This window comes from Apteryx mantelli, chromosome 26 (genome assembly GCF_036417845.1).
Source record: "Apteryx mantelli isolate bAptMan1 chromosome 26, bAptMan1.hap1, whole genome shotgun sequence".
NCBI classification, from domain to species: Eukaryota; Metazoa; Chordata; class Aves; order Apterygiformes; family Apterygidae; genus Apteryx; species Apteryx mantelli.
In genome coordinates this window covers 8,482,022-8,506,611 of record NC_090003.1, presented here as the reverse complement: position 1 = coordinate 8,506,611, position 24,590 = coordinate 8,482,022, and the positions used below count along the sequence as shown (strand labels likewise).

At 52.2% G+C, this 24,590-nt stretch overlaps 1 protein-coding gene across 4 annotated transcripts in view; it reads left to right on the top strand.

Annotated features, from left to right (window-relative positions):
• Positions 1–24,590, top strand: part of EPHB2 (EPH receptor B2) — a 127,599-nt gene that overhangs the window by 60,736 nt on the left and 42,273 nt on the right. For all 4 annotated transcript variants that reach the window (XM_067311104.1, XM_067311102.1, XM_067311103.1 and 1 more), the window contains exons 4-5: positions 23,297–23,452; positions 23,994–24,329. In XM_067311104.1, coding sequence (XP_067167205.1) covers positions 23,297–23,452; positions 23,994–24,329 — 492 coding nt within the window. The remainder of the gene's footprint in view (positions 1–23,296; positions 23,453–23,993; positions 24,330–24,590) is intronic.

Sequence of the window (24,590 nt, the reverse complement as noted above, 5' to 3'; positions counted from 1 at the left end):
GACTGCCCTTAGCCCTTAGATGAAGGCACTCTGCTCGCAAACGGCTCAGTAGAGTAAGGTGCCTTTGGTTTGGCAGTTCCTCCCGTTTCTATTCCAGCTGTTGGCATTGTTACAGCTTGGTTCACCAAAAGATGTGTAATTTGGGGATAACAGAGCAGAAGACTATGCTGGAAGGTGTTTTAGAAGCTGCTCGATCCCCTGAAATGGAAATCCTACAGGTTGTGTCCCCTGGAAAACTGGCTGCAGCAAGATCTTGGTAGCTGGAGGTTCTTTGGGTGCTGACCAGTTGGGCTGGGGCAGACCCCTAAACGCGCCCAGGAGACGTCTGAGACGTTTCTCATGCACTGAGCGCTCAAATGTGTGGATGACAGGAAAAACAGACTTTTTCGGAAACCTTTCCGTGGTGTTTAATAAGTTGCAAACATCTGCAAAGAATAAGAGAAACAGGGCAAGGGCAGAGCAGTTTTCTCCCGTCTTTTGGCATGGTGCAGTGCCTGAGCATTTTTGGTGGATGCATCATCCCCTTGAATTTGTCTAAATGTACGTTAACTTGTTCATATTTTTGGTGTCCACAGTGTCTTGCGGCAGTAAGTTATGCAACTTAATCATGCATCATGTTAAAAAGTACGTTCTTTGTTTTGTGCACAGGAATCTTTTGGGAGAGGTTTGGCTGTTGCATTGTTATTCTGTAAGAAACTGTGAGCAATCTTTTCCCATTCATTTCTCCTGTGTTACTGATGCGTTTTTAGACTTCCCTGAGTTGTCTCTTTTAAAGTGGAAGGTCCTTAGCTGATGTACTCTCCATATGGAAGTTGCTCTGTATCTCTGATCCTTTTTATCATCCGCCTCATGACCTTGTCTAAGGGTGACCACCGCTGCAAACACTGTTCAAAATATGGCTTCATGCAGTGGTTTAATAACATTCCTGTTTTGTCCTTGGTTCCTTTCTTAGTAATTCCTAACATTTTCTCATTTTTTTTGATGATGGATGAGCTTTGAACTGATGTTTTCGGAGAATCATCTGTAGTGCTGCTGAGATCTCCTCCCTGCATGTTAATAGCTAATTTAGTGCCCATCATTGTGTTTGTATAATTAGGGCTCTTTTTACCCAAGTGCATTAGTTTCCTTTTGTCACCGTCAAATTTCATTTGCCGTATTATGGCCCAGTCACTCAGCACCCTGAGATCTTTCTGTCACTCTTTGCAAGTAGCGGTAGTTCTAGTAAACCTGACTAATTTGGGGACATCAGGAGACTTTGTCACGTCACTCTTTGCCCCCCGCTCCAGACTGTAGATGGGTGTGCTGCTGCAGAGGACATGTTTAAGGATGGCTCCTTGTTCACCAGGGACCTCTCTCCACTGAGCATTTATTTATTTCTGGTTACTGGCCAGAGTCTGGAGAAGAGGTCGGCACATCAAGCATTGCAGGTCTGTTCAGGGGCCCCAGCGAGTGACACATCCTCAGCATCTCAATTACCACCCAATGTGATGAATATGTGTGTTAAAGGGGACATTATTCACACGTTATGCAGGAGCTGGTCACCCTTGGTGGGACTGAACTCTGGGTACCCCTAAGATGTGCATCACACTTTGCCAGGTTTTTCTGGCTGGATGGTGTTTACTTGCAGTTTGGACGTGCTGAACTTAATTCCAGAGCGGTGAGGTAGATCCGAATGTGGTTTCTCCACCCGCTATTAGACTAGGAGATCCACTTTATCTCTTTACTCACGAGGCTCTTTCCCAATGTTTGAGCAGCCAGCAGAGGAAGATTTCGTTATGCACTGTGCAGAATAGTGGGGGAATGTACTTTTGCACATGGAATAAATGGATGTTGCTTAGCCCTTGACTAAAGCTTGGCACAAAGAGTTTTCAGGGAGGTGGAGGGAGCCTGGTGAAGAGGACCCTGAGAGGGGGTCTAATTGCAGCTTTGAGGGGAAGTTGCAAAGAGGATGGAGCCAAAACCTTCTCAGTGGTGCTGGACGATATAACAAGGGTCAACAGCTACAAGCTGCAGCCTTAAATCTCAGGTTGGACATTGGAAAAAGCTGAGAGAGGCCCCCAGAGAGGTGGGGGATCTCTGTCCTTGGGGTTTTCCAAGTGATTTTAGGTACGTGGCAAGGAAATGCTGCACAGGAATCATGAGGAGGCACTGAAGGCTATGCACTTTCCTTAGGCTGTCCCATGCCAAAAGGGGACCGGACACCCAGCAAAGCGAAAGCCGAGCGGTAGGTGAGGAGGAGGCCTGGGAAGTTGTACTGAGCTGCTGCGCCTGCACCTGTGCCCGTGCCTGCGTGTTACGTGAAGAAGTTAAATGCAAAATTCGAAAGCCCTTGCAGGTTAATACCAGAAAAATTCCCCCATATGACCAGACCTAGAAAAGAGGGATGGTATCCCACCTCGAGGAAACCCTGTCCGGAGTCTGGCGCTGTAGCGGACAACCAACCTGCAGAGTAATCGCAGCGTCGTGCAATCGTAAGAAGGGCCAAGACAACGCGCATTTGGCTGGCGAAGCAAAGGGCAGAAGCGCAGGGAGATGATTTCTGCACCGTATGCCTCGGCGATTGCCTTTGTGGACTGTGACAGCCGGTTCTGCTCTCCAAGTTTTCAAGAGGGATATTGAGAAATGAACCCGGAGAGCGCTGCAGAGAAATGCAAACAGGGGCTTGAGGGCCACAGAAAATGCCCTTCCATGAGAGACTGAAAGAGCTCAATCTGTTTAGTTTATCAAAAAGAAGATTAAGAGGTGAGATGATTACCAAGAGGAAATACCAGGCTCTAAAGGGCTTTTTAATCTAGCGGAGAAGGGCATAACAAGAACCGGTAGGGTTAGACTGATGCTAAACAAATTAAAAAATTAGGCATGTGTTTCTAAGTGATTAACCACTAGAGCAAACTAATGAGAAAAGAGGGACTTCTCTATGTTTTGGAGTATGTAAAACAAGATGGTTCGTTTCTGGGCGCTCAGCTTTCACCCAAGACGAGCTATTGGGCTCAGCAAAGGGCAACTGGATGAAACCCAAGAGCCTAGCCTAGGCTAATGCTGAGCTAACAGCCCTCAAGGAGGCAAAGCCCCCGAATCTGTGCAAAGCCGTGGAAGCCGATGTGAAATCAGTGCAATGTTTGAATCCAGCTGCTCGGCAGGCATCAGGCAGTACCACCTCCCACCGGTGAGGAAACTCCTCTCCTCTTCCTTGTGGGTCAAGCGACCAGCCCTGGTCGGATAGCAGGGCCTGGCACAACCCGTTTTTCCAAGATGAAGGCTACAGACCCTTGAAATCGGAACGGCTGCTGCCTTAGACTCCAGCAATCACAAGATGACAGATCTCAGGGGCAGCATCCTTTGGGCACGTTGTCTTTAATGGGTCACACTGCTCTGAGCCCACGGCATCCACCTCAGTAAACAAGAATATAGTCTTCCATGGGTCTCCTCCGGCAGAGGCTGGGGAGAAGAGCGAGCCAGGCAGCGTGAGCCTGGTGTCTCCCTCTCCGCCGTGGCCACCGACAGCCGCTGCAGGTCCAAGCGTGACTAACACCTCGCTGCAGCAGGCTCTGGCTCGGGGCTCGTGCTGCCCGGTCGGCGTTGCCGTTGCGAGTGTGGGATGGGATTTCCAGGGCAGAGCTGAACAGACCGGCTGACACTTCCTTTACGGCGGCTGATTCCTCCACGCTCAGAGCCCTGCGGTGCTACGAGCTGGCTGGAAACCTCTCCCACCGCAGCCAGCGCTGAAATCCTGTGTCACGCTGGAAGCGTAAGCCTGGCTACGCGGGAGCCATGCAGAAGGATGCTTAGAGGAAGAATTTCCTCGCGTCAGGAAAAAAAAAAAAATCCCCATTTGTCCAAGCGTGAACATCTGCTGGACATCGCTGGTGACCTCCGAGGACGTCAGCTAGTGTCAGGGACCTGCAGGAGGAAGGGTCAGCGATGCCAACAGCTTCCTCGCGGCCCCGGAGCTGGTGGCACCCCTGCAGCCTCACCAGCCATCACCAGGAGACCTCCTCTCCCAGGGAGGACTCATGTCAGGCTCGTGCCACGTGGCCATGGGCTGGGTTCCTCCAAGGAAGCTACCTTGGCATCTCTGATGGCACTCTGGTGAGAGGTAAGGGCAAGCTGCGGCGATGGGATGGAGGCAGCGGGGAGCCGGCTGGTCGCGGAGGACCAATTTCTGCTCGTCTTTGCTACCCATCCTGTGTGTCCTTTATATGGATAGTGCAGAGATCCCCGTACCTCCCCCTCGCTTTCTCCACCTCCTTTCTTTGTACGGATGGAAGAGTGTGCAAGGGATTACGCTGTTGCTGTGTTGTTGTCCCCTAATCGATCGCCCTGTTGCAGATGCGTGCGACTGTGCATATACCCTTAGCCTAAATGCATTTGCATCCGCATACAGCCACCCTCGGCTTTTCGGCTCTGACAAAGAAATGTGGCAGCGAAGGGGGTTGCAACGCTGAAAAGGAGGCTATGGGAACGAGCCGTAATTCGGCCTGGCCTCCTGCCCCTCGCCGGCAGTGCAATGACCCTTCTGTAGCATTGTGAAATTTCCAGTGTCCATCTCCAACGCCGCAGCTCTCGGGTCTGTCAAGCATCATGATTCCTGCACGCCGTCTCCGCAACAGCCTGTCTCTCTCGGTCTCCCTGATCTCTCAGTGACCACCCACTGTGTCCTCCCGCGCAGGCCAGAAAACCTCTCCCCCGTGACTGCTGCGTCCAGCCCAGGCTGAGCCGGAGCAGTGGGAGAGATGTCCACTCCTGATATAAACAGCCCAAGTGACGGACAATCCCTCCCGCGCTGGGTCAATTGTTCCAACCTCCCTGCTGAAAAATGCACTTTCTTGCCAAGCTGCATTTGTCCAGCTCCAGTGAATGTGTCTGTGGTCCCCTAGGGAGATGCCCTCAAAGCGGCACGTCTTGCAGTGCGCAGTCTGTGCATGCACATGCAGCTCCTGTCCCCCAGCCATGCAGGACCCCACGCCAGGACTTGTGGTTTCTGTGCTTTAACTCTGTCCCTGCCATCTGTCTCTGAGCAAATCACAAACAAAATCACCTTTCCTATATGTTTCTTTGCCTCCTATGCGCTGCTGTTATCCCTGTTTTCAGATGGTCGAGTGAAACAGAGAGGGGAACTTGGCTTGCCCAAGGACATAAGGAGTCAGTGGCAAAGTTGGGATTCAGAAACCTAAATCCCAGCCCTGAGCTCTACCCGCTCCACCTGCTGTCTCCATTCTGCATCAGTGCCTTTTATTTCTTGGTGCACTCCAGCTTTTTGCCCGAGGAGAAAAGGATCATGCAAATGATTTGCCCCAAGGGATTTGTGGAAGCTGTTTAAGCCAGCAAATTCTGCCTTCTCCCCAGCTGTGCCGTGCAACTCAGTACGCTCATGAATTTCCCCTCCCCTAAGTGCAGGAAGGGACTGACAGATGTTAACACACGATCGGTGTCTCTGGAGAGAGGAATTAAAGCCACACTGGACCCTTCGAAGACACACATTAGTGTCAGAAATTTCTAATCAATCAGCTCAGAGCCTCCTGGGGTCAGAAGTCTCTTTGAAACTCAAATGGAGAATGGCTCCTAATGGGTTTTATTTTGATTGCTATAAATTGATTAGCGTTAAGATAAACAAGTTTTGTTTCCTTCTGAAAGCTCTAAATATGCTCAGGGGGAGGAGAAGCAGTGGAGTCTGATCTCTTCCCATTAGGACGTCTTCACTTAGCTCCTACCCCCTCAGCAGTTTGCACCAGGCACATGAGACCTTTTCTTTTCTCCAGAGCTGGCTAAAGGTGCATCATACAAAGGGGCTTTTGCTGGAGCGGGATACGGGTTGGTGGAGAAGGTGTGAGCATCCTCTCTGGTTTTCTCGAATTTCCTGATGTGAAATGCTGCTTGGTCCTCAAAAGAAACAGTGAGGGTTCGTGTGGTGGAAAGCGTGGCCGTGTTTGAGGAGCCCAGGCTGGATGACTGCATGCTTTTAAGAGCTGTTTCAGCCTGGCAACTGTGATGCATTTGAGAGACTCTTTGCGTGGATCGGTGCTCTGCTAACTTGGAGTTTTCCCTCGTGGGTGCAAGAAGCCATCTGGGATCACACTGAAGAGCTAGGGAATGAAGGAGGTTGGTTCATGAAGCTGCATTTTGCAGGGCACAGGGTGCCCTCAGCCAAACCCCACTGCAGTCTCAGTGAATAACACCTTTTTGCAGGAGCCGTTCCTCTGGGTGCTTGCTCAGTGCTTCCTTCTAGCACCACTGCTGAGACAGTCACCAAAATGCAGGAGTTCAGGCACAAAAGTGGTCTGCTGGGTCTCCAGCACCCTTTGGAAGGGATGTCTAGGTCCTGGGGCTGGGCCGCGCTGAGATGATCGCCAGGGCTTGCAGCTGGGTGAATGCTGCAGTGCGGCAGCTTGCAAGGGCCTGTGGTGTGTGGTGGGATGCAGCGTTGCACGAGGCTCCGGGTAGGGCCTGTTGCATGGTACTTAGCAGCTCATGCCATGCCTGGATGAGAGCAGACCCCAGCACCCTTGCTGGATGACCTACAGCCCAGTGCATGCTCTCTGAGCTCGTTGGGCAGCTCTCTGAGCTCCTGCTGCTCTGCCCAGCCCCGACCTGGCAGGATGGAGGCCCTTGTGCTGACGGAAAGTCAGCGCAAGCATTCAGTAATGCCTTTGAGTTGCCAAGGTTGAGCAAAAACAGGGATAGACCTGCCTGTCCCCTGGTGCATCACTGATGTGGGAGACCGTGGATGCTGGTTTTAGGAAGTATCACGTATCATGGCAGGGTGCTGGGCCATGCTGGGCTCCTAGATGGTGGCATTGGGGAGAGTTGACCTGTGATGAGAGTCAGGGCAGAAGTTAACAGGTCACCTGCTGCCAGACGCGTTACGCTGGGGCATCTCCCTGTTCATGACGACAGTGTCTTGCAACTGCTGGTGGTGATGGTGGTGCTGGTTGGTGACAGTATGTTGCTCTCGGTGGTGACGGTGTCTCTCTGCTGCATCGTGGTGGGTGTCTCAGCGTTGGTGGGGATGGCGTCTCGCTGTTGGTGGTGACAGCGTGTCTGCTGGGAAGTGACGGGAACGCTGGGTGTGCTCCTGGGAGGAGGCGACCGTAGCGGTGCTGTGTGCTCTGCTGTGGAGCGAAGCCCAGGAGATAGGCAGTTCATATTTCTGTACTGAACAGGGAGCTGACATTAATGAACAGCTAATTAACATCGCAGGGCTTGATGGTTGCAGTGTCAGTGTCCCTAATTAGTCTCGCACTAATCTGCTTTAATTAACTGTCCCTGTCGCGGTTTTAATTTAATTTTCAGCTCTAGACCAGAGACAGGAGCCCTGTGAGCATTAGGGTCCCAGTACAATGGCGCTACCTGCACTGGGACGGACTGGCAGCACGGTGCCACTGGGATGGCCACCTGGAAACCCCCACGCAGGGGAGAAGCAAGACTGCTGTGCACGGTCTGCTCGTGCTTTGCCAGTGATGAGCCACCGTCACCGCTCTGCCCCAGCCTTCGTAGTCCCCAGGCACGTCTCCACCTCCGAGACACGGTGTGTTTGCTGGTCACATCAGTAGCTGCCTCTGGCACCCTGTGTGCCCTGGATTAGCGCCACAGCATCAGGACCAGCACGGGTGCTGCCAAACCAAAGCTCCCTGCTGTTTTGCCTGCACCCGCCTTCTCCTCGCTTGGAGGACACGTATTGGAGGGCCCGTGGCCCTCATGATACGTGATGCCTTTTCATAGGGCTTCAGACTTGTTCTGCATCAGCACCAGGAGCTCCCCATGCAGAGCAGCCAGTGAGCGCTTTCCCTCCCATCACCTTTTTGGACATCCTCCGCAGAGGAGACATCTCCTTCACCCTGTCTTAGGCCAGCCAAAGATCCAAGAGCTGGGCAGCAGGGTCAGCAGGAAGAGAGCTGGAGACCAAATTGGTGGGAGAGGGAGCTCCATATCCTGCTGTGGTGAGTCCAAAGGTTGTTCAGCTCCTTGTGTGGGAGGATAGACCTTTGGGGAGTAGAGAGAACAAAGTGGAGACACTTGTGATGGTCTCCAGTGAGAGCAGATGATATCACAGGAACAAAAGCTGTGGGGAGAGGTACCCCAAAGTCACCAGGCAGGGAAAGAGAGTGTCTTAGCAGCCTGAAGATGCCATGAGGAGCTTCTATTTAATCCCAAGAGAATTGCCATTTGCACAAGGAGGGACAGCTGGGCCTTTCACTGCCTAGCAGAGCTCCACCTTGCAAGCTGACCGCAGATCGCACGTGTGCCCTTGCCCCGGACACCAGACATCCCCCCCTTCCAAGGGGATCCAAGCTGCGTGTTGCGGATGGGGCCAAAAGGGGTGGGATAGGAGAAGGTGGAGGCCTGACCTGGAAGGACACGAAAGCTCAGTGGTGACTCGTGCGAGCCCCTGATAAAACGGTTCCCCGTTGACATTTCTGAGGTGTAACGTACCCCACGAGGATGAAGGATGCAGATGTGTCAGGGTAGGAAGTCTGGGGTTTTGCACTCCATTAGTGAGGCTCGCACCGGGGGTGGGCTGGGAAATGCACCGCCGTGTCCCAACCTGATTCGGCTTTCCCATCTCCGCTCCCGTACGGCATCCCTCGTCAGGCAGGGCATGAATCTTCTCAAATGCTAGCATCTCCCTGCGGGACCTTCTCCGGGACTGTGTTAATGTGTAAGACCAAGGAAGGCCTTTAAAGTGGGAGTTCATGTTTGGCAGCATCCCAAAGAGCTCCGCACTCCTGGGCTTGATTTGCCCGTGTGGATTAGCAGGGCTCTGCCATCTGTCCTGCTCACAGGCCTGTCTGGAATCGCTCCAGACACTTCATGCTTTGAAGAAAACCCTTCTCCGAACGCGGCCCCTACTCCAAATAACCCAGCTGCTTCCCACCTAGGCAAGCGCGGTTGCTTTCCCTCTCCCCTCTTGCAGTTGGAGAAAATCCTCGTCTCAGCCATAGCCATAACCATAAATCGTGGGCTTTGAGAACTGATAATATTTGGGAAAATGCAGTGCAGGTCACTAAGAAGGACCTTGAGGACCCATTGCATCCAGATGAGATCTGGACTCGGACACCACAGCCTCGTAGGTTAAGAAGCCCAAGTCCACCTATATTTTTATACAGTTGCTGAGGGAATGGAAATTGGTGGTTGTACCATGCTGCCCATGCACAGTTCTCACATCACATCCGAGTCTGACCCAAAGTGCTGGACGCTTTCTGGCTCCTTCATCGGAGGATCTTGCTGAGCCTTCAGCTGCAGCTTCATACAGGGATATCACATTGAGCCCGTTCTCTGCAGCAACCTCTGTGCTTTCCAGCCTGTTTTCATCAAGACGGCACGTGCTACTGGGGACCACTTTTTGCAGAACACTCAATAAAAACCAGGCTCCTTTTACATGAAAACCTACCACATAAAGAAAATATTTCAAGGTGTTTTATTTGCTATCACTTTCTCCACTGACTCTGTCCCTAACAGTGTGCCATCATTTTGGCCAAGGTCAGCGTCAAGCTAAGCATCTCTCACCCTTCAAAATCATATGCCACAATATGACTGATTTGTCTGGTCCTCCGTAGCATTCCCACTATTGCTAGATTATCTCATCCTGCCTGGCTTTGGGAGCTAGCTCTGATATTCTTCCTACTTATAGTGGGAATGGAAAGTTTTAAGGAAGTGTCGACTATGAAATGCTCCTACTTCATTCTACGTGCACTAACGTTTATCATATAGCCCACTCTTTCTGTGTCACAGTAGACAATTTTGCCGTATCTTGGGGGCTGGCGCATATCTTTACTGTGGCTTCATTTTTCCTGCAGTCTTGGTTTCCGCCCTGTTGCTGGCCCTGGATTTTCCACTGCCCAATTTAGTTTTTCTTATCAACCGCTTCTATTTCCTACGTGTTAATTTAAAGTCACTGCTGTCGCTTTGTGAGTTTTAAACGTGTGTTTTTAATCCCTCACTGTCATTTCTTGCCCAGAATTGTTTCCAACCGACAAATCCGTCTTTGTGTCAGAGAATCGCTTGTTCTTGGGGGCAACAACAACTTTTTTGAGGCAATCATCTCAGCTATCATTCACGGTGTTTTGTTTTAAGTTTTCTGGCCTTGTTAGCTTTGCTGGCAGCAGCTTTCGGCTTCAGGAACCTGTTCGATGCTCCGAGCGCGCCCGGCGCTGGCAGCATGCATCGCGGGCGAGCTCTCGAGCGCGGTGGGAGAGCCCCGGCTCTTCTCACCTGGCCAAGAGCCTGGTGGCACAGCGTTTTGGAGGGAGGCAAGCGATTGCCACCCACCGTTAGCAGCTACAGTAGATACCCCGCTGCCAGGCAGGGTGCGAGGCAGCGCGAAGCGGTGGAGAGCTCTCCCGGGCGCCGCGTCCGGAGTTGCTCGTAGTGTCTGATTTCTGCAAAACCGCTTCAGCACACGTCGCTGGGGTCTGTGCAGCGTTTGTGGCCTCCTTTTCTTAACCCTGACCGTGATAACTGTCAACACTTTGCCTCCTGTTTCCCACTTCCCTTTCTTCCTTTTTTTCTCTTTTCTCTTTTTGCTTCGTATTCTGTATGCTTCTTTCCCCTCTCTGCTCCATGCTCTGTCCCCATCCTTCCCAGGAAGGGAGTCCCTCCAGGATATGCTATGAGGAATGTCAGGGAGCAAGAAGAGGATGCTGTAGATCCATAACAAGTGCTGGGGAAGACCCGTGATTTATTGAGAGTTACTTTTAAATGCACAGAGGCAGGAGCTGAGTTCAGCTTTCGTGCAACTGGAACCAGCCGTCATTCTCCCAAGCTTGCTATTGCATGAAAAACACCTACCAAATTGACACATTGTGGGTAGAGCGAACGCCAGTGGTGGAGATGGCTCTTGGGTGCTCATTCAGCCACAGGTTCCACAAGTTGTGCAAAATAGAGACTTTTTAGAACGTATTAGAACGTGTTTTAGCACGTATTAGTAACTGTATATTCCCGCCTGATGTCAGAGAGGAGGAATTTTGAGTCACAGAGATGGAGACCATGCTTAGCGCAAGTCTCCAGTAGCTTGGGGAATCTCACCGGCTGGGGCCCACTTCTGCTGCCGAGTTTTTTCTCCGTGCTTTGTCCTAAACATCCGGCAGACCGCAACAACTGATGCCCAAGAGCCGGCTCTGTTGTCTTCATTTTACAGGAGGAGAAAACGAGGCTGAAAGAAGAAAAAGCTTTAAGAGTGCTCGAAGCAGAGTCAGGTTGAACTTTTAGTGTCCCCTGAATTCTCAGTTTAATGATGCCACAAGAGAGACTGACCTCAGACGTGGTTATGAATGCTCAGCAGTCTGCAGAACAAAATCAGGTCTCGGCTTTTCCCGGGCATGCAGGAGACGTGAACGCAGAGCGGAGGAGATCCTCATTTTGCAGAGAGTCGAGCGAATGCAGGGCGAGAATAGCTCTCTGGAGAGGTTTCATTTCCTGGTGGTTCTCTCTCTTCCTGTTTCCATCTCTTGAGCTTTGCCCACCAATGGGTCACTCAGCGATAGTCCATATACATACGACTGCCCGTTTGCTGCTAAACCTGGTGCATGTCCTGTCCGTCCTGTGCATACGTGGAGAAAATGATGTGCGATCATGTAGTCCGCTCTGTGCGATGATGCACACAGACGAGAGCTTGAGGGGCGAGGGAAAGGGCTGCTCGAATAGCTTTAATTCTGCCATTTTTGAACTTTTTAGCACTCGAGCTGCCAAGCTTAAAAAAAAAAAAACCTTCTTTCCCCCGCCATGAATCTTTCTGATTGGAATACTTTGCGTGCTTTATTTCATCTGCAGTGCTCAGATACCAGGCTGACTGCTCTTAAATAATGCCGCAGACAGACAGACCGACCATATAAACGAGGATATATGTAATGACAGACACTGGAATTCTAGCTATGCCCTCTCTAGAAAGAGGGGCCATCACTCACCGTCCGCCTTGCTTTCCCATCTCTCCTTTTCCAACCCTTGCTCGATGCAAGCTCAAAACCCGTTAAGTTTAAAAGCCTGCAGGCACCCGTTGCGCCGGAGAAAGGGCCAACCCGGCGGCCAGCTTTGTTCCCTGATGGTTGTGCAGGTCCGTTTGGGGTTGTCCTTCTGGGGGCAGCTGGTGGACCCTGTCCCTGCGGGGGTCCCCTTGCAGCCCCCCTTCCCTGCCCCTCTGCCGTCCGCGTGCAAGGTGACACAAGGAGCCCCCGGACTCACGCCGTGCACTGCCACGGTGGCTCCTTGCCAGCTGAGGCTGCTTGAGCTCGGGTCATTTGGGAAGCTTTAAAGACACTTGAGGGCCAGAAATGTGCCGGTTCGGAAGTGAGTGAATCAAAGGTGGCAGGGACAGATGGACTTCTGAAACGGAATTAAAGTTGCAGATTGGCGCGGTGGCCTATGAGGTATTCGTGGTGACAGCTCCAAGGGACCCTGCTTTGCAGAAACGGACTGTCATTTTCAAGTGTGATTGATCGATTTAGTGAAGCCAGTGAGTTTAAGCAGAGTGAAAAAGCAAGTTTGGTCCCCGGGCTGTTCATACAAACAACTGTTTGACCTTTGCGTTCCGGGTAGAAGTAGCTCTTCCTGCGTTCAGGCCAGCAGTATGTTTGCATGACACCATTTGCCATGCATGTATCTGTACAGTCAGGCGGTGATAGTCCATGGAGCAGGGAGCAGGCTGCCTGTTTAAAAGCTTGGGAAGCGGAAGTTCGGGCGACTGATGGGCAGCTGGAACGACAGGAAAACATCTGTCAGTCCCTTGGGAAAGAGTGCATGAAAATGGTGGCTCGTCTGTCCTGCATCTCACCAGACTGCAGCATGGTTGGGCAGTTTGACATTTTGAATCACAGACTCATGTAGGTTGAGAGGCACCTCTGAGTGTCCCTTCTCCAGCCCCTTGCTCAAAGCAGGGTTGACCTCGAACAATTGCTCAGGGCTTTGCCCAGTCGAGCGTTGCATATCTCCAAGGTCGGAGATTTCCCCCACCTCCCTGGCCTCTGTTCCAATATTTGACTTCCTTCCTGGTGAAAAACATTCTCCTTATATCGAGGTGGATTTTGCCGTGTTCCAACCTGTGTCTATTGCCTCTCATCCTACCCCCATGCACTTCCGAGAGCCTGGCTCCATCTTCTCTACACCCTCTCCTTGGGTCATCGTAGACAGCGATAAGGTCTCTCCTTTGCCTTCTCCTTGCAGTCTAAACAAGTCTGATGCTCAGCCTCTCCTCATCCGCGACATCCTACAGCCCTCAACCGTCTCGGTGGTCTTCGCTGGACTCATTCCAGCGTGCCAGTATCTTGCCTGTACTGGGGATCCCCAAACTGGACACAGTGCTCCATATGGGTCTCACAAGTGGCAAAATGAGGGGTCCATTGCCGCGTTCAGAGGCTGTTGCTGACATCGCTTCGTTAGAGGTTTGGCACGGAGAAGGGTTTAGCAGCAGAGAGACAGAAGAGCTTTGGGTTCAGAGAGGTTATTCCAGGGGAAGGCTGAGAGGACGAGGGTCCTGGGGAAGTGAGTTCCCATCCCGTGGCTGTAGTGCAAATCCACCCTTTGGAGACGGAGGCTGTTTTTTTCCAGGCCATGCCTGGTTGCACAGTGGGAGCGCAGGGATCCTAGGGCAACTTCAGCTCCTCGGAGCCTGTTTTGGAGGAAGGCTGGTTCTCATCGGGTTTTACCCTTCATAAATATGTTACAAGACTTCGGGATGTTTTGGGAAGTGGAGGTGGATGGTGTGCAACCGCCCTTGGCAATGTGCGACCTCTGTTCCAAGGAGGTGTTGCCTGCCTACAGCTTCTCTGCTCGCTGCAGGCTGAGAAGAAAAGTTACTGTATAACTACACCCCAAGTGATTCAAACCATGATAACTGACCATTTTTAATCAGCCTTTATGCCAGCTCCACTCAGCACCTAGTGCCGGCAAAGAGCAATGTTGTCATCTGGAAAGCGGCTGCTGGCGTTTAACCAGCTGGCATGTTTTAAACTTGTCTAAACTGGGTGCTAAGCGGTGTTAAAATGTAATGATTAAACATGCCCACTCTAACTTCTCCTGCCCACCCGCACCTCCACCTGGAAGAGCTTATTGCGCCCTGGAAAGGTGCCTTTGGGAATGGCACTGAGGAGGGGTCTGTAGGGTGCCTGTTGGAGGTGGAGAGTAGCCCACCAGGGTGGGAGGACACTGCTCTACACCCTGTCCTCATGCTATAAAAAGTCAAGGGAAAGCAATTGGGAAATAACGCCATCAAAACTTCTGTGCGCTGGTTTTAGAGGGATAAAGCCTCGGAGTCAGGTAGAAGTGCCCTTCAAAAACCCTGTTTTAGCAAGTCTCAGACTTTGCCCCCTACCCCAAAACCGCTCCCCTTCCCACACTTGCCTGCTTCTCCAGCGTCTGGAATAACTGAAGTGGGCTGAAGGCAAGTTCAAGTATTGCTGGTAGCGAAGCAGGCGGCTGTGGACAGGGATCTTTGCCGTCTGTGGAGCATTGGACCCACTGTGGGTCACCTCTGCTCAGGTAGGCTTGAGAAAGCCGTTGTGCTCCCTAGCACATCACCCGGGATGGGTAGAGACAGCCGGCTCGCAAAGGCTTGAGCAGCCACGGATGCGCTCAGAGGCACTGGAGCTGCATGCACACCTCCACCTGGGGGCTGGGTCATGGTTTTGCTCACGTCTGGAGATGTGCAGAGCCTGGGTGAGCCCTGGCTTTTCTGGTCCCCCAGATCCCTCTTCTCCCTCCCCTGTATTTGCTATTTGTGGATGTGCTTATCCATCCATCTCCAGCTTTGCAACTCCAGATTTGCACCAGCCTGTGGGAGCAGAGCTTGACCCACAGACCTTCTCGCTCCCGTCCTCCGGAAGAACTGATTGTTTAAGGAATTGTCTTGTGAAAATTGCCGGAGTGAAGCAGAACAGGTCTGCCGGGCTCTGTTTCGCTGGTGCCTCTGTCAGTCACTCTCACCTCCCACTTTTCCGTGGGTCAAGCTGTCTTCCAAAGGACTGAGAAGGGCTGGGAAGACCGGCCACTTGGAAGGGCTCTCATCCAGGAAAGCTCCCTTTTTACTTTTATGTTTCCTTTAGGATTAAAGCCATTCTCCTCGGGCTCTAAGCATGGAATGTTTGTCAAGTTTATGAGGGCTTTTAGAGAGGCTTTTAGAGAGTCCCCCCTATCCCTTCTTTTATAGGGCTGAGATAAGATTATCTTTGTTTTAACACCAATTAAAGCAAGAAGGGTTTATAGGATTAGGGGTTTTCCATCAGTGCAACTTTGATGTCACCACTTGCTTGCTCAGTTTGCTTCTTCCCTACGTTAAAAGGTTGGGAGCCTTTTCCCATAATGGTTAACATACCACCCTCAGGAGACAGAGCTCTCCCAGGCAGAAGCTTCGGAAAACATTTAAACAAGACCAAACAAAGTAACAAAATGTGAAAGTCCTAAATTCTTCTGGAGACCAGTTGGAGGAAGATGGCTTACCATCTAAACGAGCACCCTTTAAGAATGTGACACTGCAGTGTTTATATCTATTTTGAAAAGGGCATGCTTTTTGCCCTGAAAACATTTTTTTTAAATATCAAAACAAAACAAATTACTGTATTGTAAGGAAGCAAAAGCAAAAAATAAAAAAAAACGCCTACAGTTCTGCAATCGGAGGCTGGAAAACACATCAGTCCGTCCTCTGCACTAGAAGAAAGTGAGAGGCTGAATAAGTAGAACGTGACATTTGATGTATCTGCTAGCACGTAACCGTACAAAAATAACTTCATGGTTCAGCACCTCATCTGGTGTAGGCTGACTTTGCTCCATGAAAATTGCCCAAGGGCTCCGTGGGGCAGTGCCATTTCCCAGCACCTGAAGCTCTGAGTCTTTATGTGCATTCCAAGCTGCTGAGACAAGGTTTAGGGGTAAAAATTGTGCAGGTGCTGGCAATATTCTCAATTTCCCAGTGTGCTGGGATAGGGAACTCTCCTAGACCAACAGCGCCCAGCATCTCCAGCATGGTGGATTTATGCCAGGAGAGCACCACTGGGTGCTGAGCTCAGTCTTGCAGATCGGTCCTTAAAGCACTTCAGGCGTCTGCAGGAGCGCGGCGGTCCAAAGCATCTGCTGCTGCCAGAGCTGTGCTCCTAACCTGTAAACTCTCCATTCGGTTTTGGCTTCGCCTAGGAAAGCTGGCGCCTGGCAGTGAGCTGTCGGCGGTGTCCGTAGGGCTGGTGGTCCCCCTCATTCTAGAACGCCTCACCAAACAGGCATCTCCCAGGAGGTTTGGGGCTCGAGCGTCCCTGTTGGATAGGGAAGGTGTTTCCCCTTGGGCCCTAACTGAACCGTTCTAGCAGGAGAAGACTTGTTCCTCAGTCCTTGTCTTGTATAACCTGAGGATGCTGGGAGCACCCGCGTCCCTCTGTGCTAAGGCAGGGACAGAAAGCTTTTCATTTCTTTTTAGAAGTTTCTGCAAAAGGTCAGGGAGGCAGCCTGTGGGCTTGACCGGGCTCACTGAGCAGGTAAGAAATTCCAAGCATGTTTCTCGCTGACAGGCGAATCCCATCGCTGCTGACGGATGGGCCGCCGAGAGCAGGTCGGCCAGGGGGTTTGCAGGTGTTCGTGCCCACAGGTGCTGCCGTCTAGCCAGATGCTTGAACTTCTGAGGCTCGCTAGCGGGGAGATGACCTCATGAACCCTGCGGAGGCCGAGGACCCGGGCTGCGGGAGGGATTCGCTGCCAAGCACCCGGCACGAAGCCTCGCTCAGGCGAGAGCTTGGCCGCGCTGCTGGTGCATGGGCGCCGGAGGGGAGCTGAGAAGGTTCGGACTTGGGGGGATCCCTGCCTTGAGGTTGTCCTGTGTAGCGCGCAGGCAGGTGATGCGCATGCTCTTGCAGGAAAGCAGCGGACTGCAGATGCTCTGGCTTTGTCCCAGGATCCGCTGCAGACTTGGTGTGTGACTGTCCCGGTGTCCAAAAGGCCGAGTTCCTGGTCCATCCTTGTTTCCTGGTCTTTGGAGCCCATTCTGGGCTGGCCTGAGGACAGTCTGGCTAGAAGGTCAGGGACTATTTGCCCTTTGCAGGGCCTTCCGTTGTGCTTTTTAGGGGAGCACCCTGAGCAGGACGTCATCCTGTCCGCATCTATATGACACCCCAGTGCTGGGGTCCCTTCACAGCCCCACGCTGACCTCATGTTGCCCCTCTGCACCTGCAAACAGACCAGGTCCTGTCCCTAAGCGCCCCCACAGCAACCCTGTGCTGTCCCCCTGCCCCTGCACGTTTCTTCACCCATGCAGGCATTTTGCTTTTAGGTAGGAGCTCTGTGGGCCCTGTGGACAGTGCTGTGGAAGTGTAGACCAGCCGTGAAGAAGGGTGAGACACCAGAGATAAAGGGCCGGTCCACTTTCCTGACCCTTTCTGCTGCCAAAAGGTATGGGTGAAAGGTGGTTAGAGGAAGACGTACCCCCTTAATCCGGGCACCCCGTGATAAGCTGCAAACAAGCAGGGCGCAGCATGGAAGGGCCTTGAGGGAGACGCTGCAAGGGAGTTGTGTCTGAAGGCACCCTGGGTTGAAGCTGGGAGGCAGGTGGGGCAGTTCGGGGGCATTTTTGGGGAGTGGTAGAGCAGAGGATGTGATTTTGGGGTTCTTGGCACCTCTGACTGTGAGGTGGAAGCAGTTGTACCCAGGTGCTGGGATGCTGATGTGACTCAACTGGGTATCCTCAAGGTGCCAGCAAGGTGCAGCACGCTGTTGCAGTGGACAGCGTGGGGAACTATCTAAAACCTGTTAGCGGCGGGAGGATGCTTTCACAGGCCTGTGCTGTCAGCTTCTATTTCTGTGTTGTTGAGAATCACTGGGTTAAACAGGTACGTTTGCATTGTGACTTCTTCCTTTATTGACAACTCTTTAATCCACATCACAGAAGTCAGCTGAGCTCCACGTTCCTCCTCAGTTAATCTCGTTTAACCCTGTTTTCCCTTCTGTATTCGTATCGTCTGCTCTCCAAATACCGTCAGTGTCGTTGGCAGTGACAGCACCTGGCAGTGGGATTAATTGCTTATCTCAAGTATGAGGTAGCAATGTAGGCTGCTAATTAAATTTATCAGGAAGGAAATTACAGGAAATGTGCTCTGCGTGGAAGAAGGTTGTCCCAGGAAGGACAGGGTGCAGAGAGCTGGCACCTAGCAGCCCAAGGTCCTATCTCTTTCAGCAGCCAACTCTAATGCCAAGTCCAAGTTGCCTGGGTGTTACCAACTGCCTCCCATCCATAGCTCTCCAAGGCAGGATTTAATCCTTTCCTCTATAGCAGTGTTCTGGCCAAGCTGGAGAGACCACGTCGGACATGTATGCAGATCCAAGGAGAACAGGCAGCATTGCACTTTTGGGTTGTCCAGAGGCCTCTGGCAGTGCCTTTCACTAAAGAGACAAGACCCCAAGGTGTGAGGGCTTGGAGAAATGGGCAATATTTGCAGGTGACACAAAGTGTTTTTGTCTAGCGTGGTCAGAAGGTAGCTGTACAGGCCAGGCTAGGGGAATGTGCAGACCCTCACACACAAAATTCAGAGCTAACACACATCTGAGGGGAACCATGAGATCTTCACTTGCACCTCGCTGGTCTGAGAGACCTTGGTGTCACAGTGGGCAGCCCCAGAGAAAGCCATTCAGATGCAGAGCTAAAAACACAAGTCAGGGCACAAGGAACGGAAAGAAGGATATGGGAAAATAGGACGTTGTCATTACAACACCCGTGGATCTTTCTGTATGAGTCCTGTGCATGGGCAGGCAGGAGGCCAGAACTAAGCACCTCACACATGGTGAGGGTCACGGAAAAGTTGCATGTGAAAGGAAATAGAAGGAAGGACAAAGATGGGTAAAATGGTGAGCAGCCTGGGGAAGTTAAGAGTAAGACTTTTTGTCCCCCTCATCTTGTAACACAAGAAGGAGGACACAGTTAGTGAAAGGAAAAAGGGTTAAATTCAGAGCTGGTTGGAGTTAATATTTTCTTGCCCAGGACAACATCATATATATCCCTCCCTGCCCCCAGGATTAGCAGAAACCTGGAAGTGTTGGTGGAAGGGACCTTCAGGGTCTCTAGTCCAACCTCCCATTTTCGGTGGGGCCATCACTGACATTAGATGAGGGCAGCCGTGGCTTTTAGCCCAGTCTTGCAGACCCCCAAGGAAGGAGATCCCCCACCTCACTGTGACATGTCCCAGGGCTACCCCACCGTTTGGGAAAGGAGCTCTTCTTTACATCCAACCTCAATTTGTGGTCGTTGTCCCTTATCGTGTTGTCTGGCATCCCTGTGTTTGGCTCCGTCTCCCTTGTGACTGCCCCCAAGTAGCTGCAGCTGAAATTAGATCCCCCCTCACCCTGGCTAACCCAGCCCAGATCCCTCCACCTCTCCTTGTATGTCCTGTGCCCCAGGCCTGACCGTCTTGGTGACCTTTCACTGGACTCTCTCCAGTTTCTCCATATCCCTCTTGAACTGGGTGACCCACGGTACCCCAGTGGCAGCATCCTCAGTGCCTCGCAGGGGGAAAATAACCTCCCTCGATGTGGTGGCCGTGCTTCTGCCATAGCCCAGGGCCAAGTTTGCCTAATTCTCGATGAGAGTGAACTGTTGGCACCCGTTCAGCGTGGCGCCTGCAGAGTCGGGGAGGACAGTGCCGTGGTTTGTGGGCTCAGAAACCCGACACTTGCCTAGGATTGGTTGGGTAATTAGGTTATCAGTGTTAAAAGAGTAGATGCTAATGAACTGAGAGGAGCTTGAGGAGAGAGAGGAACCTGCTGCTGGGCACTGACTAATGGGCTCTACACTCACAGCTCCTCCAAAAGCTGCTCTGATGCAGCTCCAGAAGTGTATCAGGGCTCAGTGGGGCATGTTTGAATTAGGGCTTTGCAGAAGCGAGGGGCAGAGCTTGCAGCAGGTTTGGGCCACCCACCCACCCCCCCCCCCCCGAGGGTCAGCCTTCAGTGCATGGAGAACTGGGAACGCACTGCGAGAGGGTGCAAAAAAATCGCCATGCAGCACGCGGGAGAGCAAAAGGCAGGACGCGATGGAGGCAACCAATTCCTGGTCCCTTCAGGGCCCCGTGCTGCAGGGGCTGCTGACAAGGTCAGACATCAGAGCATGCCTGCCTGTCCCCTTCATCAGGCCCTAGAAAGAGAAGGAAGGCAGCTGGGAGATAAGACCAGGGATTTAAGACTCTCCGCGGGTCCTAATTGACAAAGCCAGGGCTGCCTGTTTTCCATCAGCCATTAAAAAAAGCCTTGCTTGAGTGGTATAGGGCTGCCAGGAGAAACAAAGCCAGGCAAACAGAGCTGAGGAGGACCCTTCATCAGAGCCATTATCATGGATTTAAGGTGCCATTTTGGAGACTTTTATTGCAGGAGGGAGCTGTTTGCTCCGAGTTGTTTGCAGAAACGGTCTGGGGGTGGGCTCCGAAGGCCAGGGCAGTTCTCAGTGCACGGGAGCCTGTTCGGAGCCGGTGTTGCTGCTCAGCTCGCGCTGCGTTAATTAAAAAGGAGGCTAGAGAGAGGCAGCGGGATGGGTTCCTCATGGCACCCCCACTGCATGTTGCGTTCCTGTGCCCTGGGGCTCCGTGGCAAGGTGATGGCTGGGGGACAGGGTGGACGTGCCTCTGGCAGAGCCTGCTGGATCAACACAGGGGACAGCCACTGGCCACCTTTCCTGGAGGGCAGACCATGCTGCGGACTGGGAATGAAGTTAGCTCCGGCCACCAAATCAAGGGCTGGCCAACACCTCGAGTTGGGACAGCAGGTAACAGCAGCATCCTTCGCACAACAGCTTTGATGGGAACAGCCCCTCGCTTAACACAGTGCGCTGCCGGGGTCAATCCCACTCCCAAGAGAAACAGCCCAGACCCCAAGGCTGCAAATGAGGAACCCCTGTGAGGTCTGTCCTACTTGTTTGGCCAATGGCTTTTCCTTAGAGTCGAGCCATGGATGCTTTTCTCCTCCAGGCTGCCCTGGAGCAGGCAATACTGCAGGGAAGGAAGGCTGTATTTATAGAGAGGAGCCAGCCAACCTGCTCAGCCTGTGCCACGTGCCACCAGCCCGGTCTGCGAATAACCCCCTGCTCCTCTCTCTGTGCCAAGCGAAACTTGAGGAACGCTTTCGCTTTTTTTGTCTCTTGGGGCCAGCCACCAAATCTCAGCAGCGTAGGTATCTTTTTGATGCATCTAAATCTTGATGCAGAAGAAGCCTCGGAGGAAAGCTGTTATTTTTAAAATAAGCGTCGGGAAGGTGGAGGAGGCCTGTATCTCAAAACGTCTTGGATCAAATGACCCTATATTTCACCTTGAGTGTCAGGCTAGAGCAATTATGTATTTTGGTCTTACCGTGTTTGAAAAATTGGTATTAGCACGGGAACCCTGTTATCATTTTAACTACAGAGCCACCATCGCTTCTCTGTAACAGAGAACTACTTAGCTGTCACCTCTCCCAACAGCTTTAACACTCTCTGTGATGGGTTTGTACCGAAAGACATGCTGGGAATAGGGTCAGAAAATAAGTCAAAAGCCTGGGGGATAAGGGACAGCAAGGATGGAAAGATGCAGGAGCATAAAATGAGGGAAAAGCTACTTTTTCAGCAGATCCCATTGCTTTAGGAGACAGAAGGGACTTTGCAAGCAAGACAGCTGACAGTCTTCCTCTGGAGGCCTTTTCTCTCATTGGGAGCTCAATATAATTTTGAGGGAAGGGAGATGAAAACTGGAAAGAAAAAAAAAAACCAACACAACTTTTTTTCAATGAAAAAAAAATAGCTACTTCCCAGTAACAGCACTTGCTTACGGTAACCCCGAGCGTATGTTTTTCCCAGGCTGTTTTTCTGAACTGCCTCGTTCCCGAAAGCTTTGGCAGCGAATCGAAGCAGAAGTTTGTTTAACTCGTTTCAGTGCAGAAACCACCTGCCACCCCCCAGGCTCTACATGCCGCACAAGAAACTAAGTCGCAAGCAAGAGTAAGCACGGCGAGCCCTGCCGACGAATGCTTACAGTCAAGTTTTTTACGCTGGCATTGGTGATCCTTTGCCTTGGAAAGGGCTTGCCAGTGTTTAAAGCTTTGCAGTGGTGTCTAAGCTGTCTAAGCACCATGATGGGCAACAGCATCAGCCAAAGGAGCCTGCAATAAAGAGGAGAGTCGGTGGGCACCTATATGAATATGATAAACTTAGGAAGAGTCAATACTGCTTTGCAAAGGTCAGTCCTGCCTCCAGCAGGAGGGCAGGTCCCTCGCCAAAGGCTCTAGAAGAAAGCGAGCAGCCCGAATCCCACAGTGGAGAATTGCAAAAGGACCTCGCGAGTCTGAGAGACCAGGGAACGAGAAGGCAGTTGGAATGCAACGTACACACAAAGTGATGTAAATGGGGGAAAACAACCCAAACTTCACAAACACACACACACACAGGCTGTGAACTGATCACCTTCGCTCGAGAGGGAGACCTTGGGGCTATGGTAGGTGGTCCTGTTAGTTCAGTGACGGTTCGGAAAGAATGTGGGTGTTACTAATTATGGGAAAGGAGCAAAGAGCGGAATAGAGAACGCTATTATGCAACTCGTTTGACAGAGGTTTATGCAATCCTAGGGGCCATGGAGAAGGTGGATGAGGACTGACTGTTCATTGCCAGCGCAAGTGTTAGATAGCCTCAAATGAAACGGCAGCTGGCAGCTTCAAAACAGAGGGCAATAGCTGTTCATGCAATTACGCTGCGGAGCTCCCCGCTGCAGGATACCACGGATGCAAAAAGTTTGCACGGAATTAAAAAAAGTGGCTGGATAGCTTCTCAGAAGAAGCGTCCCTCAAAGGGACGTTACGTGCAAAAAGCCTGCCACCTTCTTGGAAAGTTCCCGAACTAGAGATTGTTGGAGGCTGGGAAAGTATCCTGGGAAATCCCGTTCGTAGCCTGATCCTTGGGCTGCTGCTGTTGGAGGGAGGATTCTGGTGATTGTGGACTTTGGGTGGACTCGGTACAGCCGCTTGGATCTTCTTATGCAATCGTGGCTAAAAATCCTCTTTAAAATCCTAAAACTTACTAACTGGAAGCTGCTCCGTGTTAGGGTTTGGAGGGGGGAAAGGTGCGTGCGTGGGAACCCCGTCTCTGCAGCCAGAGCGAGCAGCAGCGCCTGCCTTCTTGGGGGCCTTCAAACCAGCTGCTCTTTCTCCACTCTGTTTATTTCAAATTGTCAGATTTTGGCTTTGGACGTTGCAAAGCCCCAAACGGTGGTTTCCGGCAGCTCCGTGAGACTCCAGGCGGCCCCCGCCAGCCCTCCTTCCCCCGCCGCACTCTTTCCTCGCCGCGCAGGCTGAGGCTCTCCTCTCACGGCTGCTTTTGGTTTTCTTCCAGGCTGCCCATCAGGGACGTTCAAGGCCAGCCAAGGGGACGAAGGATGCGTTCACTGCCCGATTAACAGCCGGACGACTTCGGAAGGGGCCACTAACTGCGTGTGCCGAAACGGATATTACCGGGCAGATGCTGATCCTATCGACATGCCGTGCACCAGTATGTGGGCTCTGAGCAACTGGGGAGGGGGCGCACGTGGCTAGCGGAGGAGACACAAGTCAGTGAAAGCACTGTGGGATGCCCTAAGAAACCATCCCCTCTATCTCAGAGGGGTTTTGGAGGATGTTCCTAGCCAGTGGGCTAAGAGCGCCTCTTCCCGAGTGGCCTTGCAGGCACAGGCTGCTCTGCAGAGCCGAGTCTTGTCTGGGGCAAGGGAAAAGGAGGAGGCACAGGACAGATAACTGGTCCCGTCCAGCACCATCCCTTCCTGAGAGCTGGTGCTGACCTAAAAGAGCTGCTGCGGGGTAACTGGCTTCCACCCCATGCTGGGACTGAGGAGGAGGGAAACGTTATTAAATCAGTTTTCTGTGCCCTGCTACGGCGTAGTCAAAGGCATGGAGTAGCCATGCCATGGAATAGCCTTGCCAGACACCAGTCTCTCTTTTTCCATCTAAAAGTGGTGGAACTGGTAACCACAGATCTGTGATGGGCAGGTCTCAGGCTCATATCTCATACCTCTTTCTCTCTCTTCCCTTTGCAGCCATCCCGTCTGCCCCCCAGGCTGTGATCTCCAGCGTGAACGAAACCTCGCTGATGCTGGAGTGGACCCCGCCGCGGGACTCCGGGGGCCGGGAGGATCTGGTGTACAACATCATCTGCAAGAGCTGCGGCTCCGGCCGCGGGGCTTGCACGCGCTGCGGGGACAACGTGCAGTTCGCCCCGCGCCAGCTGGGCCTGACGGAGCCTCGCATCTACATAAGCGACCTGCTCGCCCACACGCAGTACACCTTCGAGATCCAGGCTGTCAACGGAGTCACTGACCAGAGCCCCTTCTCCCCGCAGTTCGCTTCTGTTAATATCACCACCAACCAAGCTGGTAAGAAACGTATCTGCCATCACATCTCTCCAGGCTGAGACTCTAGGAAGGGGGAGTAGGGGGCTGAGGTTGATCTCCTGGTCAAGAGGTGTTGGGTGAAACTGTGTGGGTTGAGTGGGATTTTCAGGGCAGAGAAGATGGGGTGGGACGTGGCGCAGTGTCTCTTGCAAAAAGGTACTTTTAATCCAGTTGCACTGGCTGCTGGTACTACTGAAGACACTGCGGCAGCTCTCGGCATTGCTGGCAGCTGTGCTACAGGCC